At 51.8% G+C, this 24,083-nt stretch overlaps 1 protein-coding gene across 1 annotated transcript in view; it reads right to left on the minus strand.

Annotated features, from left to right (window-relative positions):
* The window catches only part of acsl1a (acyl-CoA synthetase long chain family member 1a), a 197,002-nt gene that overhangs the window by 125,743 nt on the left and 47,176 nt on the right, over positions 1 to 24,083 (minus strand). The window contains 1 exon segment of the mRNA XM_072515880.1: positions 20,278 to 20,494. Coding sequence (XP_072371981.1) covers positions 20,278 to 20,472 — 195 coding nt within the window. The 5' untranslated portion in view covers positions 20,473 to 20,494.

Consider the following 24,083-nt stretch of genomic DNA (forward strand, 5'->3'; position numbering starts at 1 on the left):
ACCAAACCGAGGCACTGGGCGAAGCAGGATTCCTCCGCCAAGCAGAACTCACCTCCGTGGTATTAATGAGGTAAAGGCGAGGGCATCCATCTTCATTCCACCCCCTCTGGAGCACTGGCGACTGACACCCCGAAAATGACTAGCAGCGGACAAGGCTCCAAATCAACGTGTATCTCTGACATGATGTTGAAGAAAGAGACCCAAAAGCTTACTAACTTGGGACAGGTCCAGAACAGAATGTGGTTAGCAGGCCCTTCGCTCACACCCGCCCACCGCCCTAGAGACAATGGAACCCGGAGCACAACATTAGCTTCTGAAAACTGGCTGCCCAATAGCAAAATAATAAATTGGGTAAAGCTAATGTTTGCCCATCTCACTAGAGGAACGCCCATGGACTCCTTGGGGTCTTACCCACCCAACTAAATAAGGACTTGGCAAAGAAGGACTTGGGGAGAAAAGTGGGGAGACATTTAAAATGAATGTGCTCCCAAGATTTTTTATTTCTTTTTCATTGTCTGAACCCTGTCCGCCAAGGACAGGGGGAGGTTGTCCCACTTCTGCAAGTCAGATTTGACCCCATTAACCGGACTAGTATAACTTAATTTATGAAGCGAGACCCAATTGTGGGCCACCCAGATTCCCAGATAATGAAAGCTAGATCTGGTAAGGTGAAAAGGTAACATCCCCTGATAGGCTCCCCTCCCCAGGGATTAACCGGGAAGTATTTACTCTTATCCAAATTCAACGTATTCCCAGAGAAGGAGCCAAAGCTCCCAAGCAGCTTCATTATCTCATCCATAGTGGATACTGGGTTTGTAATATAAAAAAGCAGGTCATCCGTGTACAAGGACACCCTATGCCCCACCCCTCCCCGACTTATCCCCCTCCACTTACTGGAAGATCTCAGCACTCAAGCAGTTCGATCACATAGTGGTTAGCACAGTTGCTTCACAGCTCCAGGTCCCAGGGCCGATTCCTGGTTTGGGTCACTGTCTGTGCGGAGGTCTGCATGTTCTCCCCGTGTCTGCGTGGGTTTCCTCCGAGTGCTCCCATTTCCTCCCACAGTCTAAAGATGTGCAGTTATGGTGGATTGACCATGATAAATTACCCTTAGTGTCCAAAAAGGTTACGTGGGTTACTGGGTTGCGGGGATAGGGTGGAGGTGTGAGCTTGAGTAGGGTGCTCTTTCCAAGAGCCGATGCAGACTCGATGGGCCGAATGGCCTCCTTCTGCACTGTAAATTCTATGATTCTATGATTGTATTGCTAAAGCAAACAAGAACGGGGATAAGAGCGAAGACAATGGACATTGGATTGGATTTGTTTATTGTCACGTGTACTGCAGTACAGTGAAAAGTATTGTTCTGCGTGCAGTCCAGACAGGTCATTCCATATATGAAAAAACACAGGACATACATAAATACACAATGTAATTACATAGACACAGGCATTGGTGAAGCATATAGGAGTGAAGTACGACTCAGTAGAGAAGATTTGTGAAGAGATCATGGGCAAAATTCTCCGTAATCGACGCGATGTCCGCCGACCGGCGCCAAAAACGGCGCAAATCAGTCCGGCATCGCGCCGCCCCAAAGGTGCAGAATCCTCCGCATCTTGAGCGGCCGAGCCCTAACCTTGAGGGGCTAGGCCCGCACCGGACTGATTTCCGCCCCGCCAGCTGGCGGGAAAGGCCTTTGGTGCCCCGCCAGCTGGCGCGGAAATGAAATTGCCGGGCGGCGCATGCGCGGGAGCGTCAGCGGCCCCTCACGGCATCCCTGCGCATGCGCAGTGGAGGGGGTCTCTTCTGCCTCCGCCATGGTTGAGACCATGGCGAAGGCGGAAGGAAAAGAGTGCCCCCACGGCACAGGCCCGCCCGCGGATCGGTGGGCCCCGATCGCGGGCCAAGCCACCGTGGGGGCATCCCCGGGATCAGATCGCACCGCGCCCCCCCCCCCAGGACCCCGGAGCCCGCCCGCGCCGCCTTGTCCCGCCGGTAAGAGAGGTGGTTTAATCCACGCCGGCGGGACAGGCATTCCAGCAGCGGGACTTCGGCCCATTCGGGCCGGAGAATCGCCGGGGGGGGGGGGGCGGCCAACCGGCGCAGCGCGATTCCCACCGCCGCCGAATCACCAGTGCCGGAGAACTCAGCAACCGGCGGGGGCGGGATTCACGCCAGCCCCCGGCGATTCTCCGACCCGGCCGGGGGGGGGGGGGGGGGGGTCGGAGAACCTCGCCCCTAGTAACAGCAGGGAAGAAGCTATTTTTGAATGTTAGTGCGTGTTCTCAGACTTCTGTAATTCCTGCCCGATGGAAGAAGTTGGAAGAGAGGTGGCACGGTAGAACAGTGATTAGCACTGTGGCTTCACAGCTCCAGGGTCCCTGGTTGGGTCACTGTCTGTGTGGAGCTGCACGTTCTCCCAGTGTCTGCGTGCGTTTCCTCCGGGTGCTCCGGTTTCCTCCCATTTTCCAAAGATGTGCCGGTTAGGTGGATTGGCCATGCTAAATTGCCTTTAGTTACTGGGGTTACCAGGATGGGATGGAGGTGTGGGCTTAGGTAGAGTGGTCTTTCCCAGGGTCAGTGCAGACTCAATGGGCTGAATGGCCTCCTTCTGCACTGTAAATTCTATATTCTATGTTGAATAAGCCGGGTGGAAGAGATCTTTGATTATGCTGCCTGTTTTCCCAAGGCAGCGGGAGGTGTAGGCAGATGGGAGGTGGGTTTGTGTGATGGACTGGGCTGTGTTCATGACTCTCTGTAGTTTCTTACGGTCTTGGACGCCAGCCCTCCACTCGAGGACACCCTGGGGCTAGAGTCTGAGAATGACACTCACTTCCTGTCACAGCTGTCTCCAACATGCTCCACTATCGCAGCGACACTCACCTTGGTTGGCCACTGTATGGAGAGGTTCTTGGCACACTATCTGGTGCACACCGCACAGCTGGTGGAGGTAGGCATTCCCAAGAGGGCAGACGGTTGGAGGGCAGGCCGGCCCCAGGGACTAGCTGCCGTCCAGAGGGATTTTGGGCTTCTGGAACGGACTGTCCCATCGATTGTGGAGATGCAGTCGCAGAGCCAGGGTTTACAGGAGGGGTTGTCGCCGAGCATCCAGCACCTGGAGGCACAGGTGGAGGAGTCCAACCTCGTTGAGGAGCAGGAGGTGGTGGCTCACAGGCAACCATGTGCCAGAGCCACCACAAAATTGCTGCGGCGCTTCTGAGCATGACCCAGTCACAGCAGATCATGGTTGAGAAAGTCAGCGGCGTTGCCCAGGCGTTGGCCGACACGACACAGACACAGAGGGAGGAGGTCCAATCCCAGAGGGAGATGGTGCAGTCACTGGCTGATGTGATACAAACCCAGAAGATGGTGACACATCCACAGGTGATGTGGCGCAGTCCCAGACGGAGATGGTCCACTCCCTGTGCGCCATGGCTGCGAGCTGTAGACCCTTCAAGACCAAAGCGGGCCTCCAGGACTGGCAGTGCCAGGTGGCAGGAGAGCCTCCGGGGTTAGCCCCCCCTCCCCGTACCGGCCTTCCCAAACAGACGCCGGAACGTGGTGACTAGGGGCTTTTCACATTGAAGCCTACTTGTGACAATAAGCGATTATTATTATCCTGCCCCTGGTGCATCTGGTGCGCAGCGGGCAGAACTGGGCGGCATCATGCCACCTGGGACACCCAAGCAGCAGCCGGGCCCATCCAGGCCCTGTCGCCCTGAAGACATTCACCAATGGTGACCCAGGTGGCAGGGCGGAAATCACAGCAGTCACCTCCAATCCTACTGTACCAACTGGGGATCCACCAAGACGTAGCATTAGGGCTCGCAAGGCCAGAAAGTTAAGACACTAGTTAAGTTGGCACAAGTGCAGGGCACGGTTTAGTTATAGGGGCTAGGGCACAAATCTGTATATATGTTGTCACATTAATCACCTGTTCATGTTGTTACAACCTGACTCGGTGCTCTGTCAGATGGGTGTGAGGTTGAGCTGGTTCCGCCAACGACCCCCCCCCCCCCCCCGCCCCCCTTCCGACCGTCCCCACCACCGTCACCCAGGGATTCGATGGGACCATGTGATGTAATGGCGAGGTCACATGCAAGGATCATCCAGGTGGACAGTGGAAAGTGCTACCTTGGGCAGGAGTCCGACATTGTCGAACAATGCAGAGCACCCGAGCTCATCGCAGAGTAGGTCACCATCATCCTCCATCCCATGGGCCAGACCCGGTGACACTGCCACCCAGAGCCCACACCCTGTAGTGCGGCAGTTATGTATCACAGAGGGGGCTGCAGGCGAGGGGGGCGGGTGTCATAGTTGGTGAACCTGGAGGCTATCAGAGCTTCCCGTGCGCGTTGGCTACGTCCTGTCTGGGCTCCATATCCTGCCCATCCTCCCCCCTCCTCCACATCCTCCTCGTCGGAAAACTGCCATTCCTCCTCCAGCACTTCGCCCCTCTGCTGTGCGACATTGTGCAGGACGCAACAAAGCGGGCAACCCTCTCAGCATCATACTGGACGGCCCCTCCAGAGCAATCCACGCACCTGAACCGCATCTTCAGGAGGCCAAAGCACCACTCGATCACACTCCTGGTTGCTGTATGCGTGTTATTGTAGCGGGTTTCCGTGTCGGTCTGTGGCCTCCGGATAGGCGTCATCAGACGCGACCGCAGTGGAGAACCCGTCGCCCAGGAGCTAGCCACAGACGTGCATGATGCGCACCTGATGGTCACATATCAGCTGCACTTTCATAGAGTGGAACCCCTTTTGGTTTGTGTAGAGCGGCCTGTCATCTGCAGGTGTTTGTGGGGGACATGCATCCCATCGATCATCCCCTGGACCCGGGGCATCCCGTCGATGACGGCGAACCCTGCTGCCCGGGCATCCTGGTGGGCTCGGTCTACATTGAAATCGATGCGTTGAGCCGCCTGGGCATATAGGGCCTCCGTGACGACACAAATGCACCTGTGCATGAGCACTGCGAGGTCCCAGATACGTCCCCATTCGGCACCTGGAAGGACACCGTCACATAAAAGTTCAGGGCGACTGTCATCTTGAAGGCCACCGGGAGCGGGTCTCCTCCCCCACACCCCTGCGGCGCCAGGCGTGCCATGATCCGGCAGATATGTTGTACTGTCTCCCTGCTCAGCCGGAGTCTTCGACAGTATGCTAGGTCCAGCAGGTCCTGAATGACGGGTGCTGCTCGGAGGCCTCATGCGGCGCCGCCTTGGCACCTCCTCCTCCTCGGCCTGTTGGACGGCTCGCTCTCCATCCTGGGCGGTTGCCTCCTATTCCTCTGAACACACTCCGCTGCTACAGTTTCCTCCTCCTCGAGCAGCGCCAGCTCGTACAGCCGCAGGGCATTCCCCAGAGCTGCGGCAATTAGCAGGAAGGCCACCATTGTTGGTTGAATTCCAATATCTATTGTTTGCAGGGGGCGAAAGGCCAACATGTTAGTATCGTGTGTACCCCAATGCGAAACCAGGTTCACCGGGCTACATGGTGGCCCCGGTTGACACTGTGGGTCCCACCCCCACATGTCTCCACCCCATCCCCGCACCAGTGGCCCTGTCAGTGGCTGGCACCGTGGGGGCTTGGCATCTGTCCCCGACGCCAGGGGTACTGTTGGCTGGCACTGCCCTTGCCAGCGGTATGCCCTGCAGCCCCTGCCCGGTGCCTCCATAGTTGCTTCGGTGGGCATTGCCCTTGGGTGGACTGCCTGATGCCCCACCAGCAGGTGGTGGCTGGTTGGGTGGTGAGGGGGGGTTGGCGGAGTGTGGGGTGTGTGAGTGGGGGGGGGTGGGTGGGAGCACACATACAGCCAGTCTCACTCTGCAGAACCAGGGGCCAAGGTGGGTAGTCAGTGGGTGCGCGGCAAGATGGCTGCCTTGCAGGCTGCGGCAATGGCGGTCCGTGCCTGGACACCGTCCCAGTCCCGGGATAATCCATCCAAAACGTCAGTCAGTCACGAACTCCACTGGCGGCTCCGACCTATAGAGTTCCTGATAAAACGTTTCAAAAGCAGCATCGACCCGAGGTGGGGTGGAAACCAGGCTGCCACTCAAGTCGCGCATGTCATGATATTCAGATAAACATATCATGGTGCAAACACACATACACACTGATGGACAGATCAACGGACCAATCAACACACACGCAACATCACAGCCAATCACCAGTGAGAGCACACGCACTATAAAACGGGGAACACCACAGTTCCCGCTCATTCCAGCAGGAGACTGCTCAGGGCACAGAGCTCACAGCGTGCCACTCAGACATACACCATGTGTTGAGTGCTTCTCTAAGGTAGTGTTAGGGCTAGGTCCACAGGTTAACGGGTAAAGTAAGAACCACAGTCATACGTCTACAGATGTCATCAAGAGTACTAAAACAGAGTTGTACCATCTACAACCGTGTTGGTTCGTTTGTATAGTGGAACACCCAACACGACATAGTACCAGGATTGGAACCCAGCAACTGTGAGACCTACCTGCACATCTTCAGGGATCCGCCATCCTGCGCCATGGACACCATCAGCCCACCGCAGCCGCTCCAAATCGCTGGAAACCTCGGCGTCAACTGGAAGCTGTTTAAACAGCGCTTCCAGCTCTTCCTAGAAGCCACAGAAAGGGAGAATGCATTGGACACCAGGAAAATCGCCCTCCTCCTCTCCACGGCAGGGCAACACGCCATCCACATCTACAACTCCCTGGTGTCCGCGGAAGGTGAGGACAAGACGAAGTACAAGATGGTCCTTCTAAAACTTGAGCAACACTTCAGCGTCGAGGTGAACGAGAGCTTCGAGAGGTACCTCTTCCAGCAGCGCCTGCAGGGTAAGGATGAGCCTTTTCAGTCTTTCCTGACACACCTCCGTATCCTCGCGCAGTCCTGCGGCTATGAGGCCACCTCCGATTCTATGATTCGTGACCAGATAGTTTTTGGGGTCACCTCGGGCACCCTACGCCAGCAGCTCCTCAAAATTAAGAGCCTCACCCTAGCCACCGTCATCGAAGCCTGCGTCCTCCATGAACACGCGACCAGCCGGTACTCCCAATTCCAGGCGGCCGAATCGGCACGGCAGGGCTCCTACGAGGCCAAGCGGGTCCAGTCGATCGAGTTCCTCCCGGCCCGCGGCCCGGACGAGGGCGGCCATTTCGCACGTGGGACGTGATGCGCAGGCGCACTCTACGCAGGACCGAACTGCGCATGCGCGGTGGCGCAACGAACGCCATGACGTCACGACGTGCGGCAATTGTGGATCCGCACATTTAAAGCGGCAATGTCCAGCAAAAAAATCGACAATGCATCCGTGTGGCAAGATGGGCCACTAAGCTGCCTGCTGTCGAGCACCTCAACCTGCCAACGCTCCCCAATTCCGCCAGCCTCGCAGGGACGTACGGGCCATTCAGCCTCCATACACCGAGTCATACCCTGATGATGTACAGACCGGTGATACCGACGACCAGGAAGCCTTCCGCGTTGCGGTCATTGACAGGAATCGGATGTCCCCAAGCAGGACCCACCAGCCGATGCCAGTGAACAGCGTTAATCCGGGTGATGAATGGTGTGCCACCCTAACGGTCAACCGATCACCAATCACATTCCGTTTAGACACTGGTGCCTCCGCCAACCTTATTGCATGGTCGGCCTTCTACGCCTTGAAGGTAAAACCACCGATTCGGCCATCCCGCTGTCAGATGGTCGATTACAACGGAAATGTTATCCCGGCCATGGGATCCTGCCAGCTCGAGGTCACACACAGTACATACATAGCCACACTCTGTCCTTTGAGATAGTTGGATCATCGAAGGACTCCCTGCTAGGCGCACAGGCGTGCAAGGTTCTCCACCTCGTTCAGCGGGTACACACTCTGTCTCCAGAAGGCACGTCCGACTTCCCGGATGCAGACTTTAGGGCACAGCTACACTCGTTCCTCGCCCACAACCAGGAGGCTTTTGAGGGCATGGGCACATTGCCCGACACTGACAGAATACGGCTCAAACCGGACGCCACCCCGGTCATTCACACACCTCGTAGAGTCCCAGCACCACTCAAAGACCGCCTCAAGCAGCGGCTGCAGGATCTCCAGGACCAAGGAGTGCTTTGCCGGTTCACGGAGCCCACGCCATGGGTCAGCTCCATGGTGTGCGTAAAAAAGCCCTCTGGCGAACTCCGGATCTGCATCGAGCCGAAAGACCTGAAGAACAACATCAGGAGGGAACACTACCCCATACCCAAACGGGAAGAAATCACGAGCGAAATGGCCCGGGCTAAAATTTTTACAAAGCTTGATGCCTCAAAGGGTTTTTGGGAGATTCAACTGGATCAGTCCAGCAGGAAGCTGTGCACCTTCAACACTCCTTTTGGCAGGTACTGCTACAATAGAATGCCGTTTGGCATCATCTCGGCATCAGAGGTGTTTCACAGCATCATGAACCAGATGATGGAGGGCATCGAAGGGGTGCGCGTCTATGTTGACGACGTCATCATCTGGTCCACCACACCACAGGAGCACATCAGTTGTCTCCAGCGAGTCTTTGCTCGGCCACGAGAACATGGCCTGCGCCTCAACCGAGCTAAGTGTTATTTTGGCCAAACTGAGCTAATGTTTCTGGGGGACCACAAATCCCGGTCAGGAGTGCGTCTGGATGCAGACAAAGTGACAGCTATTACAGCCATGCCGCAGCCGGCAGACAAGAAGGCAGTGCTACGCTTTCTCGGGATGGTCAACTTCCTGGGGGAGTTCATTCCCAACCTTGCCTCCCACACAACGGCTCTTCACCACCTAGTGAAGAAGACTACGGAGTTTCAGTGGCTGCCCGCACACCAGAAGGAATGGGAGGAGCTCAAGATTAAGCTCACCACAGCCCCGGTACTGGCGTTCTTTGACACTTCTCGAGATACGAAGATCTCGACTGATGCCAGCCAATCCGGCATTGGGGCGGTACTCCTGCAACGGGACGACACTGCATCATGGGCCCCGGTCGCCTATGCCTCGTGGGCCATGACCCCCACAGAACAGCACTATGCGCAGATTGAGAAGGAGTGCCTGGGTTTGTTAACCGGCATAGACAAGTTCCAAGACTACGTGTATGGTCTCCCTCAGTTCACCGTGGAAACCGACCATCGCCCCCGGTCAGCATCGTACAAAAGGACCTGAATGAGATGACCCCTCGCCTCAAGCGCATTCTGCTCAAGCTCCGGAGGTACGACTTCCAACTGGTCTACACTCCGGGAAAGGACCTCATCATCGCGTATGCCCCGCCCGAATCGGGAGGGTTCGTATGTCAGGTCGAAGCGCATGTGGCCTTCACATCGGCCAATCTGCCAGCTAATGATGCAAGTCTGGCCCGTATTCGCCGGGAGACTGCGGCTGACCCCCTTCTACAACGTGTGATGCGCCACATGACGGAAGGGTGGTTCAATGGACAGTGCCCACAATTCTACAATGTCCGGGACGACTTGGCCGTCATTGACGGTGTCCTCCTAAAGCTGGACTGGATTGTGATCCCACACAGCATGCACAGGCTTGTCCTCGAACAATTGCATGAAGGCCATCTCGGGGTTGAAAAGTGCAGGCGGAGGGCCCGAGAAGCTGTGTACTGGCCGGGCATCAGCTATGACATCGCCAACGTGGTAATCAACTGCCCCACCTGCCAAAGGTTTCATCCGGTGCAACCCCCTGAGACGCTTCAGCCCCATGAGTTGGTAACGTCCCCCTGGGTGAAGGTGGGTGTGGACCTTTTTCATGCGCTCGGCAGGGACTACGTCATCATAATTGATTATTTTTCAAATTATCCAGAGGTCGTACGCCTGCACGATTTGACATCGTCAGCTGTCATCAGGGCATGCAAGGAAACCTTCGCTTGCCATGGCATTCCGCTTACCGTAATGTCGGACAATGGGCCCTGTTTTATGAGCCAAGAATGGTCTTCTTTTGCCGCTTCGTATGGCTTCACACACGTGACGTCCAGCCCTCTGCATCCCCAGTCGAATGGCAAGGCGGAAAAGGGCGTCCATATCGTGAAGCGGCTCCTCTGCAAGGCTGCTGATGCCGGATCGGATTTCTGTTTAGCCCTGCTGGCCTATCGCTCGGCCCCACTGTCCACTGGCCTCTCACCAGCCCAGCTGTTGATGGGTCGTGCCCTCAGGACCACTGTACCGTCCATTCATGTTCCTAAACCCGGCCATACTCCAGTGCTGCGGAGGATGCGACAGCAGCGTGCTCAGCAGAAGATGCCGCATGACACTCGGGCAACTGATCTTCCTGCCTTGGCGCCTGGAGACAACGTCCGCATCCACCTACCAGAGGGTGGCTGGTCGGCAACTGCCGAAGTTCTCCGCCGCGGGGCTCCCCGCTCGTTCCTGGTTCGCATGCCTGATGGCTCCATTCGCCGGCGTAATCGGCGGGCCCTTCGGCTGCTTCCACGCTTGCTACGTGATCATGCACTGGTGCCACGCCCTACTGTTGTCCCTGATGTCGACTTCGTGGAGCTTCCTGCCACTCTGCCTATTCCTCGATCACCCGTGGCCAGGCCCATTCCTCAGCCGATGGATCCTGACCCGCCCTTGAGGCGGTCAACCCGAATTCGTCGCCCACCTACTAGGCTGGACTTATGAGCATGTTTGCACACTGGACTCACTAAAGTGTTATGCCACAATGTTAAGGTGTTTCTCCTTTTGTCGTTACAGGAGTTCGTTTTCGATGTTTGATGATTGCACTTGTTTTGCTTATGGTACAACCTCGTTGCTATGTTGCACCTGACACCTTCCGATGTATATAGATTAGCCGCATGTACATGTTGTAGATATTGCGTACATGTTGTAGATATTGCACACACATATTCAGCTGCACTCAGTACACACCAATATTTATGACCACATAGGCACATATTCTTGTAAAAATGGGGGATGTCTTGATATTCATATTAACATATCATGGTGCAAACACACATACACACTGATGGACAGATCAACGTACCAATCAACACACACGCAACATCACAGCCAATCACCAGTGAGAGCACACGCACTATAAAACGGGGAACACCACAGTTCCCGCTCATTCCAGCAGGAGACAGCTCAGGGCACAGAGCTCACAGCGTGCCACTCAGACATGCACCATGTGCTGAGTGCTTCTCTAAGGTAGTGTTAGGGCTAGGTCCACAGGTTAACGGGTAAAGTAAGAACCACAGTCATATGTTTACAGATGTTGTTATCAAGAGTAATAAAACAGAGTTGTACCATCTACAACTGTGTTGGTTCGTTTGTATACGGAACACCCAACACGACAACATACCTGTACAATCTACCAAGAAGCTACCTGCCGTCTCAGCTGCTGAACCAAGAGGTGACTGGCCTTCTCCCAGTGTTTAAAAAATACTCCCCTCGAACATCGCAGCTGACCCAAAGCCTTATCCGTTGATAATAATTCAAATGGTGTCTGCAGCTTTTTCCTACTTGCCAATAACTCTGGGATTGGGGGAAGTGATTACTGATGGGCCACTTGGAGAACGCAGTCCACCAGCCTCTGCTGTTCTGCACTCGCTGTCTTTACCATGTGCACTTTGTAGAAAGTTATCCCCCCCCCGATGACCAATTAAGGGCTTCCCACAGTGCGGAAGGTGAGATAGACTCACTTTTATTACATTTAATATACTCCCCAATGGCGTTGGACGTGCGTTCACAAAATCTCTTGTCCGCTAATAATGCCGTATCCAATCCCCATGGCGGACACTGGGAGGGACCCGATTCTAATGTAAATCAACAAAATATGGGGCATGGTCTCAAATCACAAGGGTCATAGCTGCCACCACTGGAGGGAGAGACCTATCCACCACAAAAAAGTCGAGTGTCCATGGGAGAAAAAAGAAAAATCTTTATCACCTGGGTGCCACAGATCTGTGTTCCCTCATCCCCCCATCCGAAAACGCCCTGACCACCCCTGGAGTCAAGAGATTTGGTCTTCGACCGATCCAGCCTGGGGCCCGGAACACAGGTTTTCTTTTATTTAAAATAAATTTATAGTGTCCAATTAATTTTTTCCAATGAAGGGGCAATTTAACGTGGCCAATCCACCTACTCTGCACATCTTTGGGTTGTAGGGGCAAAACCCACGCAAACACGGAGAGAATATGCAAACTCCACACGGACAGTAACCCAGAGCAGGATCGCACCTGGGACGTCGGCGCAACGAGGCAGCAGTGCTATCCACTACGCCACACTGCTGCCCTTCGGAACACAGGTTAAACCACCACCCAAAATAAGCTGATGCAATTCCAAATTTGGGATGGAGGCCAGCAGCTTGTTAATAAAATCGGTATTGTCCCAGTTTGAAGTATAAACATTAACCAGAACCAACAAGGTGTCTGCCAATGATCCACAGACAGTAACATGTCTACTATTGAGGTCAGCTAAGATTTTAGTGGCAGAAAACTGAACCCTTTTATGGATTGCCGCATCCCGGACCCTACCATGAAAGCCTGAATGAATAACTAGTCTCACCCACGCCTTCCGTGACCTTGTCTGGTCTTTGGCCCGCATAATGAGTCTCTTGCAGAAGCACCACATCGGCATTTAAACTTAAGGTGAGCAAATACGCTCAACCTTTTCATTGGGCCATTCAACCCCTGACATTCCAGGTGACCAAATGAATTGGATGCCTCCCACCGCCCCCGCCACCCCCGCGCATCCCCCCCCCCCCCATCCCCACCCGCCCCTCAACCTGGAGTCAGCTATTTCCACCAAGAGTACAGCAACCAGGCTCACTCAAGATGGCAGCCAAAGCCACTAACAAGATTAAACAAAGAAAAATCTGCAGTCACCGTCAGCAAACTACTACTCCTCCCCCCTACCCCCGTCCTACCCCTCAGACTCTGCAACGCCCAAATACAACTACAGAAAACAGTGCGGCGAACATAAATAACCAAAACCCACTTCAAATGAATCTAACACGAAACAGAACAAAAATACTGAGCTCATTATCTAAAACAAACTACTTTAATGAACTGCAGTCAATTGCTCAACACGAATCTCGTTTGATAACTCTTCGGCTAGCAGGGCGGTTCCCACCCAGAGTGAAGAAAAAGGTTTACAGAAAAAAAAATCCCACAAAGTATGAAAACCCCTTTAAATATACTCCAACAGTTACAACACAAACCCACATAAACCTAAACCCCAGACCGAAGCCCAGCTTGTAAAACATTCAACTCCAAAAATAAAAGAAAAATGCAAACATTAACAAGGAACCTCAACATTTCCTTTTTAAAAAAAATATGTTTATTAAGAATTTTTCAACAGAATTTTCAACCCCCCCCCCCCCCCCCCCGTAACAAAAAGAAAAGAAAAGTCGCATAGCAAGACATAAACATATCAAATTAACATAATACAGAACTTTGTACATTGGATTCCTCCCGCACATATCAACTTTCCTGAACATTTATGTATTTTCTTGCTCAAGTGCCCCCAGGAAAACCCCCCTTCCCCGTCCACCCTTCTTCCCCCCCACGAAAGAGATGTCCCCCCCCTCCCCCCGCCCCCCCCGGGTTGCTGCTGCTGACCGAACTTCATCTAACGCTCCGTGAGATAGTCTAGAAACGGTTGCCACCGCCTGGAGAACCCCTGCACAGACCCTCTCAGGCAAACTTTATCCTCTCCAACTTGATAAACCCTGCCATGTCATTTATCCAGACTTCCACACTGGGGGGCTTTGCATCTTTTCACACTAACAAGATCCTCCGCCGGGATACCAGGGACGCAAAGGCCAGAATGCTGGCCTCTTTCGCCTCCTGCACTCCCGGCTCGTCCGCCACTCCAAATAGTGCCAGCCCCCAACTTGGCTTGACCTGGACTTTCACCACCTTAGACATAGTCCTCGCAACTCCCCTCCAGAACCCATCCAGTGGAACCTCAACATTTCCACATGTATAGATGCCTATCCCCAACATCCAAAAACTTCAATCACCCTGCGCCCAGCCCATACTTCTTTACAAAGGAATCCACCTCCCCCGGCGCATCAAAAAAGTATTTCCCCTCAAAAGGCACTCTTAGCCGTGCCGTAAACACCACCCCAAAAAGGATTCAGCTTTTGTACTTGCTTTGATGAATGTGGCCCACCTTTTCACCAGCTCCGCTCCCACATCCTGGTAAAACCTGGTGGCGTGGCCTTCCTATTTGTAGTCGCGATGCACCCTCACCCATCGCAGGCCCCACTCCCACTCTTTTTCTTTGAAGCTGTGAAATTTCATGATTACAGCTCGCGGTGCTTTGTCAGGACGAGGCTTCTGTCGGGGGTGTCCGGTAGGTTCGATCCAGCTCTGGAGGGAACCCAAGTCCAGCCTCCCCAACCATCTTCCCAAACATCTCCGCAAAACACCCTGTGGGAGTTGGGCCTTCCATCCCTTCTGGCAGCCCCACAATTTGGATGTTTTTGCCTCCTGGAGCATTACTCCAAATCGTTCACTTTGGCCTTCACAGTGCTTTATTGGCCAGAGATATCTCAGTGTCCAGAGAGGCAATCTGGTCACACTGCCATCGACTTGCGGAGGTCCCCCGCCACAACCCGCCAGTTTTTGGCAAATTCATTCGGCACAGAGCTCGTAAGCCTCTCGCAGTCCGTGGAGTGGCTGGAGTCCCAGAGGCTGCCTCTGCCACTTTTTTTCCACCGACTGTCCCAAGAGGCTTCCGACTTTGTTGACGAATTTCAACTTTAAGCCTTTTTCTTCCCTTCGGTTTTCTGGGAATTTCACCCATGTATATTTTTTATCCCATTAAATACGTGGGTATTTAAATTAAAATACCCCCCAAAACTAAGCGAAAAGGGCTAAAAGTGCAGTACCCTAGTGGGAGCATGTCCTCCCTCCACATACCACCGGAAGCTTACGTAATTACAATTTAAATCGTATTTCCACGAGTACAAAACTTGAACATTGCTGAAAAAAGACATTTTGTTGAAGCTTTTCAACTTGCACTCATCAGGGCATTCACAAGAATACCACTGCCAGGGGCAACAACACATGCATGAGAACAGAGTGCTGATTGGTTGGCAAGTGGATTCTGATTGGTAGAGGCATCGTCATGAAGAATGCACCAGTTCCTTAATAATGGCCAACAGTTAAATGCCAAGCATTGCTTGAAAATTTAAACTAGGCCGCTTGATTCTGATTGGTCAAGGCCTTGCCCCAAATAATGAACCAGCGAATGGCTATCACTTGCTTAGCTGAAACAGATGCAAAGAAAAGGGCCTGTGTATTAAAAAGGCAATGCGTGGGTTTCCTCCGGGTGTTCCGGTCCCTCCCACAGTCCAAAGATGTGCAGGTTAGGTGGATTGGCCATGCTGAATTTCCCCTTAAGGTGGAATTACAGGAATAGGGTGGGGGATTAGGCTTCGGTAAAGTAGTCTTTCGAAGGGTTGGTGCACTCAATGGGCTGAATGGCCTCCTTCTGCACTGTAGGGAATCTGTGAAATATTGTCCCATCGCAGAATCACATTTAATGTTGTATTATCCTGTGTTTTGAGTTTTGCCAGCAGGGGCTGGTGGGATGTAGTCTGTAATTTGCCTATTGCAAACAGCAGCTGGGACATGCTGTTTGATACAATCCAGCAGACTTTGGGATATACGCCCTCCAGGATAGTGCAGTCCACATGATTGGAACCCCTTTCACAAACATTCACTCTCTCCACCACCCAACGGACAGTGGCAGCCTTGTGGATTGTCTACAAGATGTACTCCAGAACTCCGCAAGGCTCTTTAGGCAGCACCTCTCACGACCGCAACTATCTAGAAGCACAAGGGCAGCAGACATGTGGGGACACCACCACCTGGAAGTTCCCTTCCAAGTCACTCACCATCCCAACTTGGAAATAGATCGCTGTTCCTTCATTGTCAATGGGTGAAAATCCTGGAACTCCCTCTCTCGCAGCACTGTGGGTGTACCTACACCACAGGGACTGCAGGGTTTAAGAAGGCAACTCACCAACCTTACCGCAGGCAAGTAGGGTTGGGTAATAAATGCTGCCTAACCAGCCCAGAAATGGAAGTAAAGTAGCAAATCTATTTGTATTCACTGACTGTGTGCACATGTCACCTATGGATATTTTCTCCAACTCAAAACCACTGATTTTAAACTCCTACGTTAAACTCCTAAACCGCTGGCCCATATTACAGCAACAAAGGCTTCTAACTTTTGAAGTACGATTATAAAATATGACTATACGCGTAAAGATTGATCCATTTCACAACATGCGTACGTTAACCCCTAAACCACTGGCCCATATTACAGCAACAAATGAAATATGACCATACCGTGTAAAGATTGATCCATTTAACAACAGACTTCCAATTTACAAGGACGGGTGCAGTAATAATTTGATTCCCTCCTATTGCCCTCGCCATGATGTGATTTGAACATGAGAATGAAAATATTCAATTGGAGAACATAACCATCTAGTGAGCGAGATACTGGAGGTGGACAGGGAATATTCGAGGGTGCACACCGTGGAGGGATTGGCGAGGAGGAAAAATTTGCAGGGGCAATTTGACAGACTGGAGGTGGTGGTGTCAATAGACGCGGAGAAAGAATTTGATCGGATGGCGTGGCGGTACATGTTCAAAGCTTTGGGAAGGTTTGGGTCGAGATTTGTGGCGTGGGTGCGGTTGCTGTATGTGGCGGCAAGAGCGAGGGTGAGGAAGAAAGATACGAGGTCACAAAGCTTTGACTTACACAGGGGTACGAGGCAGGGGTGCCCGCTGTCGCCACTGCTGTTTGGGGATGGCTCTAAGGGGGTCGGCAGAGTGGCAGGGGACAATGAGGGGACAGAGGGAGCATCGGGTGTCGCTCTATGCCAATGACTTCCTGCTGTATGTTTCGGATCTGTTGGAGAGTATGGGAAGGATTATGGGCCTGTTGGGGAGGTTTGGATGGTTCTCGGGATACAAGCTGAATGTAGGGAAAAGCGAGGTATTCCCGTGAATGAGCTGGCACAGCGGGCTAATTTAGGGGGGATGCCATTTACGGAGGCGAGGCATAGGTTTAAGTATTTGGGGATTCAGGTAGTGAGGGAATGGACGGGGCTCCATAAGTGGAACTTAACGAAGCTGGAGGAGGAGGCCAGGGAGGATCTTAAGAGGTGGAATACACTGCATTTAACGTTGGCGGGGACGGTCCAAGTGGTGAAAATGAATATTTTGCCGAGGTTCTTGTTTATCTTTCAGGCTCTCCCAATCTTTATACCAAAGGCCTTTTTTCGGAAAGTGGACACAATCATCTCTGACTTTGTATGGGCGGGGAAGGTGCCGAGGGTGGGGAGGACCCTGCTTCAGAGGCAGAGGCAGCAGGGGGGGTTGGCGTTGCTAAACTAGCTTCATTATTATTGGGCGGCGAATGTGGACAAGGTGCGGCGGTGGTGGGAAGGAGAACGGGTAGAGTGGGTTAGGATGGAGGAGGAATCTTGTAAGGGGTCTAGTTTGAGGGCTATTGTGACGGCAGCATTTCCAATGGCTCAGAGTAGGTGTTCAGGGAGCCCAGTGGTGCAGTCCACGGTGAAGATATGGAATCAGCTGAGGAGGCATTTTAGGGTGGAAGGGATGTCGGTGCTAACGCCGCTGTGCGAGAATCGTGAGTTTGAGCCGGGGGGGATGGATAGTGTATACAGGAGGTGGAGGGAAGTGGGGCTGGTCAAGGTGAGGGATTTGTATTTGGAGGAAGGGTTCACCAGTCTGGAAGAGCTCAGGAGAGGATAGAGCTGCCGAGGGGTAGTGAGTTCAGGTATCTACAGGTTAGGGACTTTGCACGAAAGGTCTGGAAGGGCTTCCCTAGATTGCCGGGATACACCCTGCTGGAGCAACTGCTGCTTCCAGATGTGGAAGGGGAGGGGAGAATTGGGGATATATATAAGTGGCTGGGGGAGCAGGGAGGCGAGCGGCTGGTGGAGATCAAGGAGAAATGGGAAGCGGAGTTGGGAATGGAGATCAATTGGGGAGTATGGAGTGAGGCACTGCGAAGGGTAAACGGGACCTCCTCTTGTGCAAGGATGAACTGATAGAGTTTAAGGTGGTGCACAGGGTGCATGTGACTCGGGCAAGAATGAGTGGGTTCTTTCAGGGGGTAGCAGATGAGTGTGAGAGGTGTGGGCGGGGGCCAGCGAATCATGCGCACATGTTTTGGGGTTGTGAAAAATTGGGAAGATTCTGGGCAGGAGTGTTCGTGGTCTTAGCCAGGGTAGTGGAGGAGGGAGTGGACCCAGACCCTTTGGTAGCGATATTTGGGGTTTCAGAGAAGCCGGAGCTCATGGAGAGGAGGAAGGCCGATGTCTTCCTCCTCGGGGTAGCAGCATGGTTGGGTGACCTGTATGACTTCTTGCGGTTAGAGAAGATAAAGTATGAGTAAAGGGGCTCAGCAGGGGAGTTTGAGAAAAGGTGGGGGATGCTTGTGACCATGTTTGAGGAGCTGTTCGTCGCGGGGGGGGGTGGGTGATGGGAGGGGGGGAGGGGGGGTGGGTGAAAAAGGAAAAAAATCTGTACAAACTGTATAGTTGATTGTTGGGAAGAATGTTTCCTGGGGTGTTCATTTGCTGCAACCTACTTTAATACAAGTTTGAATAAAATGCGTTTTAAAAAAAAGAAAATATTCAATTGGAGGCACTGGGAGACAAACAGCATTGAATGCGATATAGAACCACAGCTATATGAGGGCAGCAGACAGAGGTGGGTCAGGAGGAGAGTCAAGGGAGAGGAAACTAAGAAAGGGACTGGTTAGGGTGATAAAGAACAAGGACTGTACAGCGAAGGAACAAGATGAGTGTTCACCAGGCTCCAAACATTAGCAGTAGGGTGTGAGCAGAACAAGTCTGAGGTCAGAGAAATCTGCCCGCAGCAGACAGGCTGTACAGAAAGGGGATGGGGTGGCTGCATTCCAACATGCAAGGAGACAATGATAAATGTCTCAGCAAGCCCATTGCAGAATAGCAGAAAAGGAATAGCGAGAATCCGATGATGGCAGCAGGACAGAAGAGGAGAGGGAAAGGCTGGGGATCTGGATCTGGGGAGTGGGCAAAATACTTGGGGTGGTTTGGATGTAGGCTTGGGGTGAGGGTGGGGGGGGGGGGGGGGGAAGAGGGATGTAAATTGGCACAACTGGGTGACAATAAAAGGATCTGGAATGGCAGCCAAAATGAAAACACATATGGACACAGAATCTCAGGTGGTTCACACTGCTGCCTCACAGCGCTAGGGACCCGGGTTCAATTCTGACCTTAGGTGACCGTCTGTGTGGAGTTTGCACATTCTCCCAGTGTCTGCGTGGAGCTTGTACATTCTCCCAGTGTCTGCATGAGTTACCTACGGGTGCTCCGGTTTCCTCCCACAATCCAAAGATGTGCAGATGGGGATGGGGCGGGGGAGTGGGCTGGGTAGGGTGCTCTTTCAGAGGGTTGGTGCAGAACTGATGGGCCAAATGGCCTCCTTCTGTACTGTAGGGATTCTATGATTTGCTACATATGCATGACAAAGCTTAGAATATGCAAAGCACATAGTAGAAGATTGTAAAGAATAAAAATAAAGAATGATGGAGAATCCACAACTGCAATTGCACAAGATTCTCCCTCACAGCAAGTTCCTGTGGTGCCCAGCAGAAAGCAAGTATCTTTGAACAGGGAGTTTTGAGGCCAGGTTCCAGCATCACTGGGCTATTGCTCTCCATCGACATGATTGGCAGAAACTAGACTTTTCAGACAGCTACAGTTGGATATTCAAAAAAGACACCTACTTTTTCCAAGCACCACATGAAACTATCATAGCCCAGCCTAGATGCTGTCACCACACAGGAAGGATACCTCAATTTAAAGAAAAACAAACATTGACCACAATAAAAAGCAAATTCTTTTTTGTCGCCTGTGTCTTTTGGATTGAGCACAATGAAAATGAACTTTATTTTGCATTTCCAGTCCAAAGTCTCAAAAGGATTACATGCTCTTTGCAAATCCACATCAACATTGTTTGAAAGCAGCAAATGCTGGAATCACTCAACAGGCCGAGCAGTATCCGTAGAGAGTGGAACAGTGTTGATGCTTCAGATCAGAACTGACCTGCTAAGTGTTTCCAGCATTTTCTGCTTGTTTTGCGGCCTTGCAGCATCTGCAGGATCTTTCTTTTGGTTTAGAAATTGGATGCAACTCGTCCTGACAAATAAGAATCATAGTTATCAATCCACCAAAGTTGTTTCACAAACAAACTTCATCATTACTCCATAATACTCCTAAAAGCAATGATATTTCACACATTACCTCCACTTCAACGGATTGGTTTGACAAGTCGCACGGTGGTTTCTGTGCCTTGGGTCTTGTGGCATACCAATACGCGACGAGTGCTGCAATGGTGCCAATGCCTATTAGAGTGGATGGTGGAAGGGAGCATATGAACCTCCGGACCTCCCCAAATTCTGGTATCCGCAGGTGTGTTAACAGCTCACTCGCTTGCATGGTTGCAATGGGATTTTCACTTCTGTGGCAGAAAGAAGCAAAACAAATATCAGCACATGTCCACTGTATCATAGAATAAATTAAATTACAGCATGAACCATGGCCATTAAGACCGGATCCCACTTTCCTGCTCTGGTCCAATGCCCCTCCATCGACCTTAGCATTGCCTTTTTGGTTATGGCATGTCATGGTCATATCCAAGTACTTCATAGAACCTACGGCATGGAGACAGGCCCTTCGACCCAAACTGGTCCATGCCAACCAAAAAGCCCATCTTAGATAATCCCATTTGCCAGCATTTGGCCCATAACCCTCTACACCTTTCTTCTCCATGTATCTGTCCAAATGCCTTTTAAATGTTGTCAATGCCCCTGCCTCAACCACTTTCTCCGGCAGCTCATTCCACATACGCACCACCCTCTTGTGTAAAAAAAGTTGCTTCTCAGGTTCCCATTAATTCTTTCCCCTCTTAACGTAAACCTATGCCCCCTCGTTCTGGATTCCCCATCCCTGGGAGAAAGACGGAGTGCATTCACCCTATCCATGCCTCTCATGATCTTATACACCTCGATAAGATCACTCCTCAGTCTCCTACGCTCCAAAGAAAGAAGTCCTAGCCTGTCCAATCTCTCCCGATAACTCAGTCCCCGGATTCCTGGCATCATCCTTGTAAATCTCTTCTGCATTTTCTCCAGTTTAATAACATCTTTCCTACAGCAAGATGACCAAAACTGAACACAGTACTCCAGGTGTGGCCTCACCAATGTCATGTACAACTGCAACATAACTTCCCAACTTCTATACTCAATGTCCTGACTCCACCTTTAGAGAACCGTGCACCTGAACTCCAAGGTCTGTTCCATGATACTCCCCAAGATCCTACCATTCACCATGATAATCCGAATCCGACCTTGATTTGACTTTCCAAAATGCAACACTTCGCACATATCTGTATTGAACTCCATTTGCCATTTCTCGGCTCGCTTCCCCAGCTGAAAAAGATCCTGCTGCAATTTTTGATAACCTTCCTCATTGTCTACAATACCACCTGTTTTAGTGTCATCTGCAAACTATCATGCCTTGTACATTCTCAGCCAAATTGTTGATATCGATAACAAACAGCAATGGGCCGAGCACAGACCCCGAGGCACTTATTAAATGTCATGAGCATTTCTGCCTCGACCACCCTTTCAGGCAATGAGTTCCACATCCTCACCACCTTTCCGGCGAAACGATTTCTCCTCAAATCCCCTCTAAACCTCCTGCCTCTCCCTAAATCAATACCCCCCCCCCCCCCCCCCCCGCCACCCCGGACTATGAACCCCTCGCCCACAGGAAATAGGACCTTCCCATCCAGAGTTGTGGTACCAATAGGCTAGGAGTGTTGCAATGGTGTCAATGGTCATGACAATTAGGTCATCCTTCAATCTCCTCTGTTCTATAGAAATAACCTTTTCCTATCCAATCTTTACTGATAGCTGCAATTTTCCGGTGCAGGTAACTTCCTCACAAATCTTCTCTGCACTCTCTCGTGCAAACACATTGGGTGGGATTCCCCGGTCACCAATGCCAAAATCGTGTTCAGCAATCGGCCGGGAATCCCTGTTTCTGACGAAATCGGGGGCGGCGGTGCTTTCACAATGCTCCGCCCCCTCCAAAGTGGCGTACTCTAGGAGTCCGCCGCACGCCGTATCAACGGCCTCAGGATGTTGCTGGAGGCCCACTCCGATGCTCCGTCCCTGACCAGTTGAGTTCCTGATGGTATTGACGAATGTGATATAAAATAGTTACTTTAGAGATATTAGTTAATGTAATGTAGAGGTAGGCCAGTCTAATCCTGGTGAGTTCACAGACAAAGGATTTCAGACCGCATGGCAAAGCAAAGGAAGAGGTGTGTCCACCAAAGGAGGAGAAAAGGATGCTGGGTAATAGGGCCAGAGGAAGGGATTGGAAGTGAGCCAATCAGAATGTATCACCAGGTCAGGAGGGGTATAGGATGACCTATGGGAATCATGTATGTGAAACTTGATGCCATTTGAATGTATCAGTAGAGACTTCTTTGTTCTACAGACTCACTTGATTCCAGAGGTGTACGAAGCAAGATGTGCTTTGTGCCGCTGTGAACTGAGTAAAGCTTGCAAACTAAATAAAATAACTAATGCTGTGCCTGCAAATCCATCTCGACTTTTATTGAGGCCAGACTGACGTGTAAAGAAATTTGGGATTTGTCAGTATGGGTCTCATGGTATTACCTATCGGGAACTCGGTGCAGCAGCTGCGGACTCAGTTCAGCACCGACACAGTTGAGGGAGGGCCGATCTGTGGGCAGGGGGGACTTTGGAAGGGGCTGGGCGCACTATTGGGCAGTGGTCTGGGGCTTGCGAGCCAGCCAAAAGAGTCACTATTTTGCAGGCCGGGTCCGCGCGCGCCCATGCCATGTTGCATAGCGTGGCTGCTGCAGGCCGCCGCATGCACGGCCACAGACCGGCAATTCTCTGGCCGTATCGGCAGCTAGAGCCAGGTGCTCTAAGCTGCCTTCCTGCTAACCCCCAGCCAAATGGAGGATTGGTGGCCGTTTTGCGCCAAATGTTTGGCCACTGTTCCCATACCGGCTTCGGGACATAGCCTGAGAATCGGAGAATCCAGCCCACTGTTTCTATAGTGCGGTAACTGTATGCAGTACTCCAGCTATGGCCTAATTAATGTTTTATACAGTTCCAGCAGAACTATTAGCTGATAAAGGCAAGTGTCCCATAAGCTTTCTTTACCAACTTATTTACCTGTCCAATAACCTTCAGGGATCTGTGGACATGCACTCAAGATCCTTCTGCTCCTCTATATTACTCAGTACCAAATATATATTGTGTATTTCTTTGCGTTGCTAGCCTTCCCGAAATGCATTATCTCGTACTTCTCTGGTCCCACAGTATCAACCACACGGCCACTTTTCAGATCTGCAAACTTCTTATACCCACCCCCCTACATTCATGTCCAAATGACTTGTATAAACTACAAACAAAAAGAGACCTAGTACAGAGCCTGCAGAATCCCACTGGAAACAGCGTTCCAGTCACCCATCGACCTTTGTTTCCTACCTCTTGAACCAATGTTGGATTCATCGTGCCACTTTTATCTTGGATGCCATGGGCACTTACTTTTGTGAGCAGTCTACCATGTGGAACCATGTTAATAGCCTCGCTAGAATCCAGATAGACTTCATCAAACGTACTACCCTCATTGACCAGCCTCAAAAAATTCGATCACGTTCGTCATACACGGCCTCCCCTTTACAAATCTGTGCTGACTAATCCATGCCTGGCTAAGCGAAGTTTTATCCTGCCCCTCAACAACTTTTTTCCCCAAATAGTTTGGGGAACCACCGAGGTTAGGCTAACTGGCCGGTAGTAACTCAGTCCATCCCTTTTTCCTCAGTGGTATAGCTTTAGTTCGTCCTCCAATCCTCTGGCACCACACCTGTAGTTGGAGAGGATTGAAGAACGGTGACGAGAGACTGCTGGACATGTTTCACCCAGGCCTGGGATTCATCCACTTTCAAAGATGTTAAACACCTCAAGTACTTCATCTCTCACTGTGCGCATTGATTCTAATAT

Source organism: Scyliorhinus torazame, chromosome 9 (assembly GCF_047496885.1).
Source record: "Scyliorhinus torazame isolate Kashiwa2021f chromosome 9, sScyTor2.1, whole genome shotgun sequence".
NCBI classification, from domain to species: domain Eukaryota; kingdom Metazoa; phylum Chordata; class Chondrichthyes; order Carcharhiniformes; family Scyliorhinidae; genus Scyliorhinus; species Scyliorhinus torazame.